Source organism: Montipora capricornis, chromosome 11 (assembly GCF_036669925.1).
Source record: "Montipora capricornis isolate CH-2021 chromosome 11, ASM3666992v2, whole genome shotgun sequence".
In the NCBI taxonomy this organism is placed as follows: Eukaryota; Metazoa; Cnidaria; class Anthozoa; order Scleractinia; family Acroporidae; genus Montipora; species Montipora capricornis.
The window spans coordinates 1,005,150-1,019,559 of record NC_090893.1 but is presented as its reverse complement, the minus strand read 5'-3'; the positions used below and the strand labels follow the sequence as shown (position 1 = coordinate 1,019,559).

The window sequence follows — 14,410 nt, the reverse complement described above, 5'->3', positions numbered from 1 at the left end:
ATTCAAACGAAAATGTTTAACTAAAGTGTGACTCCAATTATAAAACTTACCCCAATTCTCAACCAATACATGAGCCACGCCTCCATTATCGACTTTGCGCCTGTTAAAATTCAGATAGTCAACCGTTAAGATACAAGTAGAGTACAAATAGAGCCTGCACATAAACGTCTTTTATTCCGTGAAGACTGTTGACTGTCTCTTGGGCCTGCTATGTTCCCGGTTTGATTTTTCGTTTTAACGGAAAGAATAACTAGTTTCTGTCCTACCAAATACTTCAGAAAGTTCTAATGAACCATAAAAGGCTAGAAGCTGTAATTGTATACTGCAGCGTTCCTACCAGTTAAACTGATTTAGGTTAGACGAACTTTTTCTTATCTTCTATGAATTACAGACAAAAACATATTTAAACCCATGAAGACTTAGTGCTGCAAAACACGAGGCCTCGATTTTGAAAATAAAAATAACTTTCACCTGCTTTTTACGGACGCATGCGTGCATATCATTTGAAGAATTCATTCTCGTTCCCAGAGCTGCGATCCTCTTGGCCAGCGCCTCGGATCGAGAGCTCTGTCTCGGGTTTGCATAACTGTCAAGAATTCTCCCAACTGCGCTTCGCGTTTAGATATGTAAACATGGAAAACATCCTCTATTGCTTAATTAAATAACACAACAAAATATAACTTTTTGATCGGTTACTTTATCTCAAGAGAAGCACTCCCGGAAGGCAGTTTTCTATTAAGCACTGGCCATTGAAGCAGATTTAACCAAGCCTTTGCTTGTGGGGTGCATCCAGCAGAATAGTCCAAAATGCATGTTGACCTTTTTTGATGGTGCAAACAGGGACAGGTGACTAACATTCGCTCTGAGGAAGGGCTAACACTCAAAACGTCAGCTTTCCAAATCATTCATGGTGCTAATTCGACCTTTATCCACATATTTGATAAAACCAAATTTTCCTGTTAAACGTAACACTGTATGGAATCAATGTAACATGGAGACAATTTAGCATGTAACAGGGTCCCTCATGCATGAGCCCAAGTGTTGATGCCTGTCGAAGAATAGGTTATTGGCTAAGCTCTTCTGAGCCTACAATTTACCAGTTTAATAAATTATATACTAGCCCAAAACAGCAATGTGAAAGTTAACTAATAGATACCCAATTTACTGTGGCCATAATAATCCCCTTAAAACTGAGAACCCAAAAGTTGTTTTTCAGTAGCTGTGTACCAGCAGGAGAATCTTTCAAGCTCTCCTCTGGATAAGAAACTACCCAGAAGGTGCAGGTTGCCATGATCACATGAGATTTAAACTTGACAGGAATTTATCCATTTTTTGGATAGCCGCCCTCCCCACTTTACCCCCGTTTTTCATTGGGGGCTGTAGTCCCTTTTCATCAGGGGTTGGTCTCAACGGAAGCCTTTTGTATCAACCTTAGTTGTGTGATTTTCTTATATTTATAACTAATGCAAAGTGGGCATGGAAGGAATCAAGTTTCAACTTTAATGCGATGTTGCACAAAGAAAATATATTTACAAATTTCATTATTGCAATAAGAGAAAAGTACGCGTTAGCCAGGTTAGCTGTTGGCTTAATCTTTTCTTCCTCACCACGGACATATTCAAAAGGAGTCAAGGCTTTCCGTTCTTAAACACATGAACAGTTATTACACTGTAAACACATGAATCCAGCTTAGTCAAAAATCCTGCGTAACATATAACCAGCTGACCTTGCTCCTTTTTTCTCGCGTCCCACACCTGGTGAAGGACGGGCTCTGCTGCACAGACCTCCTTCTTTTAGATCGGATAACCGACTCGTGTTGAGCTTTCGAATGAACTACCGTCTTCACAAACTCCTGAAATGTCGTGATAGTAACGTAACAAGTTCCACATATTCCCGATGGTAATAAACCATCGTCGACAGAAATTTTCAAACCAGAAAACTCTTCTCAATCCCGTACGATTCCTTCCCTAATTGCTTTTTCACCAAATAAATCCAAAGGATGGTTGTTAATAATAATATTTCCATTGCAAGTACGGCAAACAGAAAACAGAATCCCCTCGGCCATTCTCTTCCGATTTCTTCCGGTTAGCATTTTTATTGTGTTCCCTTCTGTCCAATCAGTGACGAGAACGTATTGGAACCTGCCAGAGGATCGCAGCTCTGGGAACGAGAATGCACGCACGGACTTCACAAGCCAGATTCGACATTCCCTCGTGCCACTAACAAAAGCAGTATGCCACTGACTTTGGCGTTTTCGAGGCCGCTCGATCTGCATATTGAATACTATGACACTATCACGAGGCCTATGCAAACAGGAATAATTTCTTTGCAGATATTTTTGTATTGTTTGTGCTTCTATATAAAACGCGTATGTTCCTAGCGTTCCTTTTGGGGTTGAACGAATTATCAAATTATTTGTCCGCTATTCATTTGTTAGTTGGTACCCGTTAATAATCCCAACGGCCCGATAACAAAAAACGGCCTCCACCAATAGTTTTATCCTTTAAATCTGTGGCTATGACTATCAGAGATCTACAATTGTGTCTTCTTTGATGAACGCTCGAAACGTCAGCTTTTAGAATCTCTGTACGGTGGCCAATTTACATTATCAACTCCGTTGATAAAACCAAATTTTTGTATACTACTCCCCCACCGACGCAGCACCACAGTTTCTTTAGAAACTACCTCCCTCCTTTCTTCTTTGATGAGTTTCACACGCCATCACTACCAGAGGAAAGGTCACGACAGTCTTTCTGCCTTTAACAAGATCCAGCATAACATAAGCATATAAGATTATAGTTAAACTTTTTTCCAGTGATATGTCGGCATTGCATTTCATATCTCTTGTACCACAAGGTAAGATATACAATCAAAACGAAGAGAGACCCTTCACTTAATTTTGCTGACCCTCCAAAACATTGAGATCTATCCCGTTTTAGGAAAAAAAGATGATGGAGATAGTGGCGAGCAAGAGCATCCCTTATAATGTTATGCTACGTTGCCCAAGATGGCAAACATCTTCTAAAAGAGCAATCTTTTAAGTAGACTCATTTTTATCCACAATTTGTAGCTACGGGTGATTACATAAAAGTTTTTCGTTTTTCAGAGCACACACTTCTTGTCGACGATCTTTTTTTTTAATGTATTGAAATTTTTATTTCATTTCTTTATTTACTGTATGTTTATCGGTTTCTTTATTTATTTATCTATTTGTTCATTGACATATTTAGGTAAGGCCACCCTTTTCCGAGCAAAAAAGCCCATGCCACCCCCCCTCCCCCTCTTTGCATCAGCTCTTCCCACCCCTACCCAAACTCTGACCACGATAAGTTAGAAGGATTGGTTTTGAATGTTTTGCCTTCAGTGTAAGGGCAGGGAAATAGACCACTTTCACAAATGGCAACCTCCTTTACATTCTGTTGCATTTATGTTAATTAGACCTACTGCCCTCATTTTGAAACAAATATTCTTTTGAAATTCGCTCGTTGCAGCAAGGATAGAAAAACAGAAGAATATTTTATTTGGCTGCCATTATGAAAGAGGTCTATGACGCAGAATAAATAAGTCCTGTTTCTTTGAAGATCCAAAAAAAGCCACTGGGAGACTGGAGGTGGGTAATGCATGCTAATGTCGAAAATAAATGAGCTTAGAAGGGATTTTCCTTCCTCCCTAAGACTTGCAGAGAGATCCTTCAGGAAAGTAAAAGATTTTTGATTAAGGACACAGAATGGAGGAAGCAACAACAGTTAACTCCGTCGTATACCTGTACAGCAGACAACAATATGTATTTTCCAGTCACCAACATTGTACTTTTTTTTTTGAGAAGTGGGAAGGCGTAAATATGAAAACATCTAAACAACGTACACATTTCTATACCCTTTTCTATTCCAAATGAATGTTGATGCTACAAGAATTAGCCATTCATAGAATTAAATTGCTAGTGTACATAGCGAGACTAAGAATAGTAATCATAATATTGATAATAATAGTACTTAATCTTAAGTTGAGGCTAAGGTTTTTGTGCCTTTGTTTACACAGTCACTCTAGCTTTTGCTCCTGCATATGAAACTATACAGAAGTAACTGTGTTAAGCTGTGGATGCCTATTTTCACCACAGATTTGTATACCCGAGCCTTGAGTACAACTGTGCACAAGAATCTATATGAAGCTTCCTTTTACACAAATGAGCTGATGTGGGACTGAAAACGGGGGGTAGTGTTATACCAGTATACCCGAAAAAAATCGCCAAAATACCCAAAAATACCCAAAATTCATCCAAATGTACGTAACCAAAATTAATGGAAGCATTGTATACCGTATACCTGAAATTCAAAGAAAGTGATAAACCGAATACTCGTCTTTTAACTGCAATATACCGTATACCCGATTTAAAAAGCCCCTGTATACCGTATACCCAAAAACCCTGGCCGACCCTGACGTATGATACAAGACATCTTCAGCATGCGAGGATCGCAGTTTGGCAACTTTTCTTTTTTCTTTGCTCGTCCAAAGAGCTTTAGAAAGAAGCCCGCAAGAAGGAGGGAGATTTTTGCCGATATAAAAACGATGCTTTTTTATAGCACAAAAAAGAAACAAACTTGCTAAGGACAATTGTTCATCTGAGCTCTTTCGCCGTCCTTTATTCATCACGAGTAGTTTTTTCCGTCGATTTTAGTTGCTTCCTCGAAGTTTCCTTTCTGTAATTTCGAAGTTTTTCGCCCGTTTTGACAAAGCCTTTCAAATTCATATTAATATACCAGGCGGTGAGGCCCCAGTACAAAGGACGTGGTTGGATAATGCTTGGGATGTGGAAAACGAAGATGGAACCTTAAGACCCGGAAAACCAAGACCTCCCCGTAAAAAATTACTTATTAAAACACATTTCTTTGTTTTCTTGTTGTTCACAATGGCCTGTGAGTCATTTCAGCTGAGTTACCGTTGACGTTGCTGAGAACTCATGACAGAACAGCAGAAATTACAGATTGAGGGCGAATCTTACTAGTAGGATTTCATTGACAATTTCTTTAATCAACATGATCTCAAAGTGTATTAATATACTGGACAGTTGAATTATATATTGTAGAAGGTCTTTATACAGTTTCATCTTGCTATTCACGGCACAGATGAGCGATTTTATCTAACCCGCAAAAAAAAAAATTGTGTCCGAAAATCTCAAATTCTCCTCCTTGTTGTTTGCATAATTTGCTCGTTACTTCACAAAGACAGAGGTGGATTAAACATTGCATCTTCCTTCACGAGTTAAATACTATCAGCGTCTCATTATCCGTAATGTACACAACTTTTCCCCAAGGTATAGTTTTTTTGCTTTTAAAAATTAGTTCTTTCAAATAATCTTACAATTTTTATCACATCAATCATATTAACGTTTTGCAGACCCAAGACCTGCCCTCCCCCCGATATTTCGTTCAGAAACAAAAAAAATGTTTAATTTACTACTTTCCTAAACGAGTTGAAAGATTTGTTGGTTGGCGAACGTTTACAAAATGTTCATATAGGTCCCGTACGTTTGATAGAATTAATCCTCCCAGCATGCAAAGCCCGCCTTGTTCCATAGCAGTACTTTCACGCTACAACACCAATCACAAACAAGCGCAACATAGAATCAAGACTGTGGTTCTTGACTGGCCAACGATCTGGAGTCACCGTTTAATTAAACTAAGCAGACCAAAACCACCTGACTCGCGCGCAGTGCTTTCCCGTGCTTTCTACGTAGCTACACCTCGTATCATGCCAATTACTGATTCCCTCTTGTTACGTGCGGACACCTTGCGGTAAGGACTGTTTCCCTAATATGCGTGAAATAACGAGACTTGACGCACATTGGATCTAAACGTGCAAATGAGATAACTAGCCGTCTTCACGTTAAAAGACGAAGCAATATATAAACCTTGCGAAAAACTTGGCAGTGAGCTTAAGTTTTCATTCCAAACAGCTCCTTGATTTTTCAGTGTAAATCAGAAGCTTACCAATCACTGGGTCCGCTGGGCGCCAACGCATCGACCACCAGCTTGCGCTACAGTTTTACAGAGCACCGAGGTACACGTCTCACAAAAGATTCCGGTTTTGAACATTTCTCGAGAAGGCGAAGCAACCATTTGCACAAAGTTTCTCCGTCATTTGGAACATGTTACTTAGTCTCCTTCGGAGCCACTCGGGCAGCAGTCGCGCGAACAACGTTCCTCACCCGAGGCGCGTTACGTGACTTTGACCCGAACCACTAAGAAGGAACTAGAATTCACTAAGCGTTGACAACGTTACAGCACGCGATGGATAAATAGAAAGAATCGTCACCAAGGCGTAACGAGCCCATCATGTGTTGGTCACGTGTTTAACGCGTTTGAGGTCAAGAAAGAAATCTGGGTCAACCAGCTTTTAAGCACGTGGCTTGGATCCCTTTTGTCGCTTATTGTACGCTACACCGAAGCAGCAAACTCATTCATTCCTGATAAGATATGAAAGCTTTCTTGTCCCAAAGAACTCGCCTATTATTCTACACAAACACCCAACAACTGTCCGTATATTATTAATTATAAGCCACAACGTAAGCGATGGACTACACAAACATATTTCCCTTTCTATATATATAACCTTAATTTAGAGACATCTACTTTGGACTCGTCTTCCCTGGCACAAGAGAAGAAGGCGTTTAGCGATAGCGGGGTTGTTCTCCCCCTGCAAACTCCGTAGATCAAGTACAGTTGTTTTCTACAAATCTTTGGGTAGTGGTTGGCAAATATACAAAGGCGAAAGTTCTCTAGCTGTTATTGCATGAAAAACTCTCCTTGATGGTCCGTCGTTCCATCGACATTTTCAAATCTTCTTGCTTCTTCTTGCATGCTTTCTTTGATCTTTAAGATCGCAACCGATTCACAGTGATCCTGAAAGGAAATTAAAGCTCTCGTTAAATAAAACGAACAAACAAAAACTAAAAAGGAGCTTTCGATTCCGAGATATTTCTACACTGCCCCATGCACTGCCCTCCCTACTTAACAAGTCTCTGCACTGGTCAAACATTAATTTTTTGGTTCGCTATACTCTCTCCTTCAAAGTCACTGTTTTAAGCTGTGTTCAAATTAAAGCCGAAACATGATTAGAGTAAACATGGGTCAAGGACACATGCTTCGCCGAAACATGTTTTTATTGGGTCGTTCACACCAGATGTCCGTGTGAAACACGTTTCATGCATGGTTGTGTAACTTATGCTGTTTCATGACACTCGCATAATTTTTTACATTTCAGCTGTAGATTGGAGCTGGAAACTTCTGTAACAGTTGCATTCATTCTTTCGTTTAGTGTTGAATTTCTAGACGTTCGGAGGAGGAGGGCTATGCAGCGTTTAACGAGGAGACGGCATTTGCGCTTTCTTCGTTACAAGATGTTCCGTTTTCCACAAGCTCATCTGTAACGATCGCCGATAATTGCCGTTATATTTCTTCGTCGGCCCATATTGCAACTAGACATTTAGCCTCCTAATAGGCCAATTTTGGTTCTTTTGGGCACTTACCTCCTCTCGCATGAATCCGCCATTTTGAACGTGCTTGGTCGGATCATGATTGAAACTACCTCGCGAGGTTATTTCAATCATCAGAATAATCATGTTTCAACCATGATTCGCGCCTTGCACTGTCTGATGTGAACACTTTTCATAACGAAACATGTTTCATTCGTGATCAGACTAATCATGTTTCGGCCAAGTGTGAACACAGTATTAGAGGCTCCTAAAAGTTGTAATTTGATCTACGACCAAGCAAAGAAGAGGAACGAGCCTAATACCGGGTTCACGTCATAGACTGCTTTGCATTGTGATAGTTCTTTGAAAACAGCCTGTTGTTTATCTGTCCAGAAGTGTGTGCCATTTCCTGTTCGTGGAATTAGCAGAGAGAGGAAAATAAATTGAATATATTTTTTTGCGACCTGATAGTTTTTTTCCTCCTGAGGAACTGCAGATTTGGATTTATTTGGTTAGTGCACATGACAACGACTGTAGACGAATAATGGAAGAACGTTGTCTTTTTCTATGACAGACAGATGGAGAGGTAAAAGCAACCGTGTCAATATTTGGCTAAAGGATGTCGATAAGTTCAACACGAACCAACATCTGCGAGGATGCTGATCAAGTTGGATGATATTAGAAGTAACATATCAATAACGAGTGGGAATGTTTCATCCGAGGTTCCAAACACTAAGAAACAGACGAAAGCATGACGCCGAAGGCAGAGTACTCACTGCTTCGAATTTCAAAACACGAAGCACGAGTTCTTGGTTCAATTCTCGAACAACTGGCCGACTATTGTTTCGTTTTGTTTTTCTAGCTAGAGACGGCAGAGAAAAAAAATGAGAAGAGATTTGGATATCGTATCTAGATCTCTAAGGTTTCATCAACTTTTTATTGGGCCACGTATGAAAATACATCTAAGTGATGTGGTATACATCCTGTGATTGGTGGACTTGGTTGGTGAATTATTAATGATTTTGAGAAAGCTTTATAAATCCATCCCTGATCACTTGGACCATGGTAATAAACCGAAGGGCCATCACACTAACTAATGAGGTGAATACAAACTTGGATTGAAGAAAGTGCGCGCAGAAAACAAAACGTACGCCGGTATATTCAATTCTAGGAGGAACACTTAAGTCCCTTGGCTGCAAATTTAGGACGGCCCATTTTGTCAACCATAAGTCATTTGTAAGCTCTAACCACGGATAAAACACAATTTCATGCTTTCAATGTTTACGTACTATCAACGTTTACATAATTCATAAACTCACTTTAAAAGCCAGTTAGGGGTCAGTACTCTAACTTGGAAATGTCTGCAAACAAATAAGAATTAAAGTATTACAAACCACCGCATGGGGTGACACGAAAGGAAAAAAAAAAAAGGGTGGGGGCACGATTGTGCACGCACTCCGAGCGGTCAGCAAACAGGACACTGCCACAGACCGCGAGGAGCATGGTGCACGTGGGGATTAGAGTACGTTCAACCGAACGACGAAAGAAGTGTGATACACGTATGAATCATTTTTACAAGTGGTTATGGCGTCAGATGACCTATGGTTGTTTTCAAGGCGTGGATTAGGCCAGTTTCGTATTCTAACGGTTGGGTCGGATCGAGCATGAAGTGAAGGCAAATGTGTGGCGGGGAATCTTTTCATATTATTTCCCCCGCATTAGCCTCCATTTCATGCTAGATTCAGTCTAACTGCGAGAATACGAAACTGGCCAATTTCAAGTCATCCTCGAGACTGGTATAACGATAATCATATAGTATCAACCGGCTTTGAATATACAATTAACATTATTTCATGACACTGACAGTTGGAAAGGAATTCTGGGAATTGAACGTTTTTCTTTTAAAATTCAACCAGATATCCGGACTCGGGACTGGAAGCTACGATTATTAGATCACCTGTCACGGGCCTGAACCACTAAACCCCCGAGTCGCCGTTTGCTTAGACAACATTTTTAAACACAATAATCTTATTTATTTGTGATAAGACCGGGCTTTTAACGTGCGATAACACTCGCTAAGAACTTATTTTAGACAACTAACGAGAAAGGTCCAGCCACACTTAAAACAAAGCTAACCATTTTGAAATTAGCGCTAAGGCTCAATCTTTGATGAACTATTGTGATCCTATTCTAGATGCCAGGCAACAAATAACAAATACGTATTACAGAAACTTTGTAAGTTGTTCATCGTGGTCTAGTGAATAGAAGCTGTTCCTCTAAGCCGAAGCTCCGTGTTTAAATCCTGTCCAGGGAATACTTTTACCCTTTTTTTCTTTTTATCTGCTACAAGTCCTGGTACTTAGACCAGTGCATATGGCATGTAATTATGATTATCATATATTCAACGCTGGGTGATATTATATGATTATCGTAATTCCACTCTCGAGAACATGTTGCCTATTTGTTGGTCACCCAACTTTCACAGAAGCAAACAACATTTCGCGTTTCAAATCAGAGTTGTTGTCCATCCGAGAGGTTTTAAATTGGATTTGATTTCTGTCAAGTGTCCCCAATTTGTACCCCAGTGCTAAATACAGTTGACACTGAACTCATTTTGCGTCTCTTAAAAAGGTTTCTCCCATTTAACCACCAGAGCATTGAACGCTGCTTGTTCAAGTTACGAGCCGCATTCAGTAACGCAATATATTGGCCCAAGTGCGTGATCTCATGTTAATTAATTAATTAATTAAATAATTAATTAATAACAATAACTAATTAAATGAATGAATGAATGAATGAATGAATGACCATGTCTTAATAGCTTGCTTGCAGGTGGTAGATGTCGTTGTCGCCACGAAACACCATATTTGGAAGAGCGTGGGATAGGTCTGGGCCGGGTGACAAAGCGACGGGTGGGAAGTAAGAAGAGCGGACAGATTTAAACCATTTGAGCCAACCAATTAGAAAGCCGCGTCCGCTGATGGACGCTGCTACCGAGAAAAGGCTGGTGTTCGGACAGGCAGTTTTTCTCTCCGCTCTTCTCACTCCACAACCCGTCGTTTTGTCAACCGGGCCACGACCTTTTCCACACTCTTCCAATATGGCGTCTGATACGTGTTTCGTGGCGACAATAACCTGCGATCAGGCATACTTTCCTTAGAGAGAATGTGAAAAGGTTACGTTTTCACACCCTCTCTAAAGGAAAGTACATCAACTGCCCGCAAGCAGGTAATTAACAAATAGATTGGCATACGAGGCGATAGCCGAATGTGTCACTGATGTTGTTAACACAGTTTGACGTCGTCTTCTGTGATCTGTTACTGAAGAGACGCACGGCAACATGGAATCTATTTGTTTTATATAATAAAGAATTAAACTTTATTCGGAAAACTTTGAGATGGTGACGTCAATCGTGCGTCCTGTCCTCTAATAGATCCTAGGCAAGAAACAATCAAAATGCGCGAATAACTTGGGTTATTAAATATTTCTTAGAGACGAAGATAACATGATGTGAAGTACAAGTGCTGGTGGAAGAACAAAAGGAGCAAATGAGAGATCTTTTGTTCTTGTCCACCAACATGGCCGCGATGACGTAATCAAAAAATAAGCAATAGTAAATTCTTTCAAAGGTGAAAATTGCAAGATCCCGTAGGGCGAGTGCAATTTGTAGTCTTCGAAAAAAAAAATGCTATCCAAATAGCACAAGAAAAATCATGTGATTACTTATTCATGATTACTCATTAAAAATATACATGAAAAAAGTCGGAATGGTTAGGCAGAGTATCACGCAATTACGCAAAAACTGCGACATCTAGGGCTCGGATTTGATTGGCTTTTTGTGACTGTCTTTGCTCACTGACCAATCAGAATGCTTGGTTTCATACTTGTGTCACTTGAAAACTGCATTTCTCTTAGACAATCAGAATTGACAATTTTTTTCAATTTATATTATTAATATGGAAATGAAAGCTATACATCTTCATGTTTCATTGGCCTAATTCCAAAATGGCCGCTATTTACTGACTTTCTGAATTTTGATCAGAGGCATCTGGAAATGACTTGAACAAAAAAAGGTATCAGAATGACAGTCATTTTGGAATAAGGTAAAACGCATGTGTGTTCCAGATTTAACGAACGAGGACATGAAGAGTCACACAAAGTTCACCGTTGCCTTCCCTTTCAAAAAAAATAAAATGCGTGTGCCGCAATTTTCGAGCTTACAACCTCCGCATTCGACCTTTTAACCTAAATGTCACTTTCTGGTGATCATCCAGGGTGGAGCCCGTACAACTTATACGGTACACCGGAAACGGAGCAACTATTGTCAGTCAGTCATTTAATTTTCTCATTCCACCAGTCACATGGTCTGTTGGGTTCAGATGACGTACTTTGACCTATTTCTAAGATTTGCGGCTCTGATAAGAGCAGTCCGTGGTAAAGAAGTAAAGAAATGTTCCCGATAGGATACGACAAACGCATACGGCATTCTTCCAGAATTTCCGAGCGGGTGAACCTTTTTCAAGTGTCTGGCAGGAGAGCGAATAGAGTATGGTTGCTACAGTTGTAGGTGTATTTTGACAGCTATTGATTTAATGTTTGTTGTCATAACGGAGGAAAAAGGAAAACGGATTGTCAGTCTTCGACGCTGGACGAACATGGATTCCACCCAGGATCATTTAACCATATTATTTATTATTCATTAGGCTGACTTTCCAGGCCTTTGTTTCTACTTGGCCCCAAGAAAATAGAAACAAGGTCTGAAATTCCAGGCGCGGTAGCTACACCATTTTCAACAAATGAACTAACTCCACAGAATTTAAACCCAGACCTTTCGCAAAATTTGTTTGGCGATCTTTCACGTAGCATTTGTTAATGTGCAAAGTTCAACCTGTCAAGTGAAAAAACAGGCTCTATCGAAACAAGTTTTGGTTAAAACCTGGTTGTACATGTGTTCCAACTGAAATCTTAATAAAGTAGCTTCACACAGTGCTCCGTGTCAGTTTTTAAGTGCTAATATTCACATGGTTTAATGATTACCTCATGCAATTAACGCATACGGGTCACATTTGTGGCTCCCCGACTATCATTACGGGTCTGATTTAAGGGATGAGGACACTTGATTATGTTTAACATAGCGATATTTCTTTTTCTTTTCGAATATGGGATGAGGACAATACTCCTCGTGATGTCTAAGATAACGATCTTCCTTTTCATTAGATTTCTTCTGGGTTACGTCTTCCCGCTTCAAATATTGATTAATCGACCAGAATTTTAACCCTAAAAATTATCAGAAAAGAACACACTTACTTATCTTGTGAGAATGGCGGTAAATTGCCAAACTGTCCATCTCCCTCCCCAGGGAGTACCAGGATTTGTTGATCATTCTGATTATCCTTACAGACGCAACACAAGCACATGGTTACAGGTTCATAGTTACATCAAACGTCTATCAAATCAAATTTCGTCTGTTTTTTTCCATTAACCATTCCCTCCTTAAAGAACCATGCAGTCCTTCTTTAAAATCAAATTAGGGTTCGTTTAATTAATAGTGATATAAAAATCCAACTTTTTCAACAAAACAATAAACATGAAGCCGAGCTCTACGTTACGGAGAGCTATGTACAAGAACACCAAGACTGGTCGGGTATTCTGCAGTTTACTGAAGATGAATGGCCATCAACAACAGAAAAAGAGGAGATCCATAAAAGGTATCAGTCAAGCAATGGAGCTGCCATTTTTGTAGAAACTCACGAGCCAAATAACAGGAAATGAAGCTACATGCCATTGTGTGCACAAAACAGAAGCAGCAATAATTTACAAGAAAGGTTACTGTATAAAAGACCTTAGGAAGGCCATCCATATCAGGGTTGAATCTGAAACAAAAATGTTACTTTACAATCATCAATGAAAATTACAGAAGTACATCAAAAACATGTAACGTCTTGTTTGAAAATAGAAAAAGGATGAAAGTGAAGGTGGTTCACAGTAACAAATCAACAAAGATCAGGCAGGAAATGGCCAACAATTACAATTAGGTACACTCAAAGAATGTCACATTTTAAACCCTTTCCTGACCCAAGCGTGGGACTTCTAGATTTCACTCTCTCTAATGATAGAAACGTTACTCGCAAATGGGGACCCCCTTCAGGCAGGGAAAGGGTTAACACATGGATTATTTGAAAGTACAGGGGTTTTCAACAGAAGTTTACATAAGCAAGCTGGCGTGAAGTGTAGCGTAACAGATTGTATCAACTCCACCACATGGTTTTTTGAATGTTTAGGTGCGTTGACACTTAACTACAGAAGACAATGGTTGCTCAGGAAGGTTTTTTTAGTCAAAGAGCCCTGCAAAAAAGGTGTGCAGGGATGGTTCTATGAAGAATCTTTTTCAACCATTGGAAATCTGACATCACTTAAATCAGAAGGTGCCATGCAGTTCAGTGAAAAAAAAAAAACAGGTAAAAGTAAAAGCTCCCAGGCAAGGAAGGAAGAGGGATTTTTTCGGGAACTGTAGCATGGAATTTCTAATTCGACAAAAAAAAAAAAAAAGGAACTGATATTTTGAAAAGTGTATCCAGGATGGGCCTTATGACATCATACTTTTTTGCGAATAATTTGTAAAAACTATTTTATGTCAGGATGTTCTCATACTGCTGCGTTACAAAATTTTGTGAAAAAATAGTTAACTCGCCTGAGTTTTTAGGCATTGCTCTGTTTTGGTCACATGATTTACAAATATGGTTGTGAGTCGAACTATACAAAAGTAACAATACTTCATCAAGATTCCTAGCCTGAATCATAGTTAAGCCAGCTAAGCGAGTGATTAATTCATTGCGAAAGTGTGGCCCAGTGCGTTAGGGCGCTTGCCTTGAGATCCCCATCGAGATCCCGGGGTTCCACAGCCAACCTGCTCTGACCACTCGTTGAATTTGATCCTGG

The 14,410-nt window shown here is 39.8% G+C and overlaps 2 protein-coding genes across 3 annotated transcripts in view; both read right to left on the bottom strand.

Moving 5' to 3' along the window:
• LOC138023593 (uncharacterized) overlaps positions 1 to 1,959 on the bottom strand; it is a 213,690-nt gene extending 211,731 nt beyond the window's left edge. The window contains exons 1-2 of one of the 2 annotated variants that reach the window (XM_068870618.1): positions 1,535 to 1,959; positions 51 to 100 (exon numbers count right to left, since the gene is read on the bottom strand). In XM_068870618.1, the coding sequence (XP_068726719.1) occupies positions 51 to 100; positions 1,535 to 1,542 (58 nt within the window). In that variant the 5' untranslated portion in view covers positions 1,543 to 1,959. Of the gene's footprint in view, positions 1 to 50; positions 1,448 to 1,534 lie in introns of those variants that run through there. The other variant, XM_068870617.1, reaches the window with a different exon arrangement.
• Positions 1,960 to 5,007: 3,048 nt separating this feature from the next.
• LOC138023603 (single-stranded DNA-binding protein 3-like) overlaps positions 5,008 to 14,410 on the bottom strand; it is a 41,130-nt gene continuing 31,727 nt past the window's right edge. The window contains exons 8-9 of the mRNA XM_068870626.1: positions 8,791 to 8,832; positions 5,008 to 6,899 (exon numbers count right to left, since the gene is read on the bottom strand). Coding sequence (XP_068726727.1) covers positions 8,818 to 8,832 — 15 coding nt within the window. The 3' untranslated portion in view covers positions 5,008 to 6,899; positions 8,791 to 8,817. The remainder of the gene's footprint in view (positions 6,900 to 8,790; positions 8,833 to 14,410) is intronic.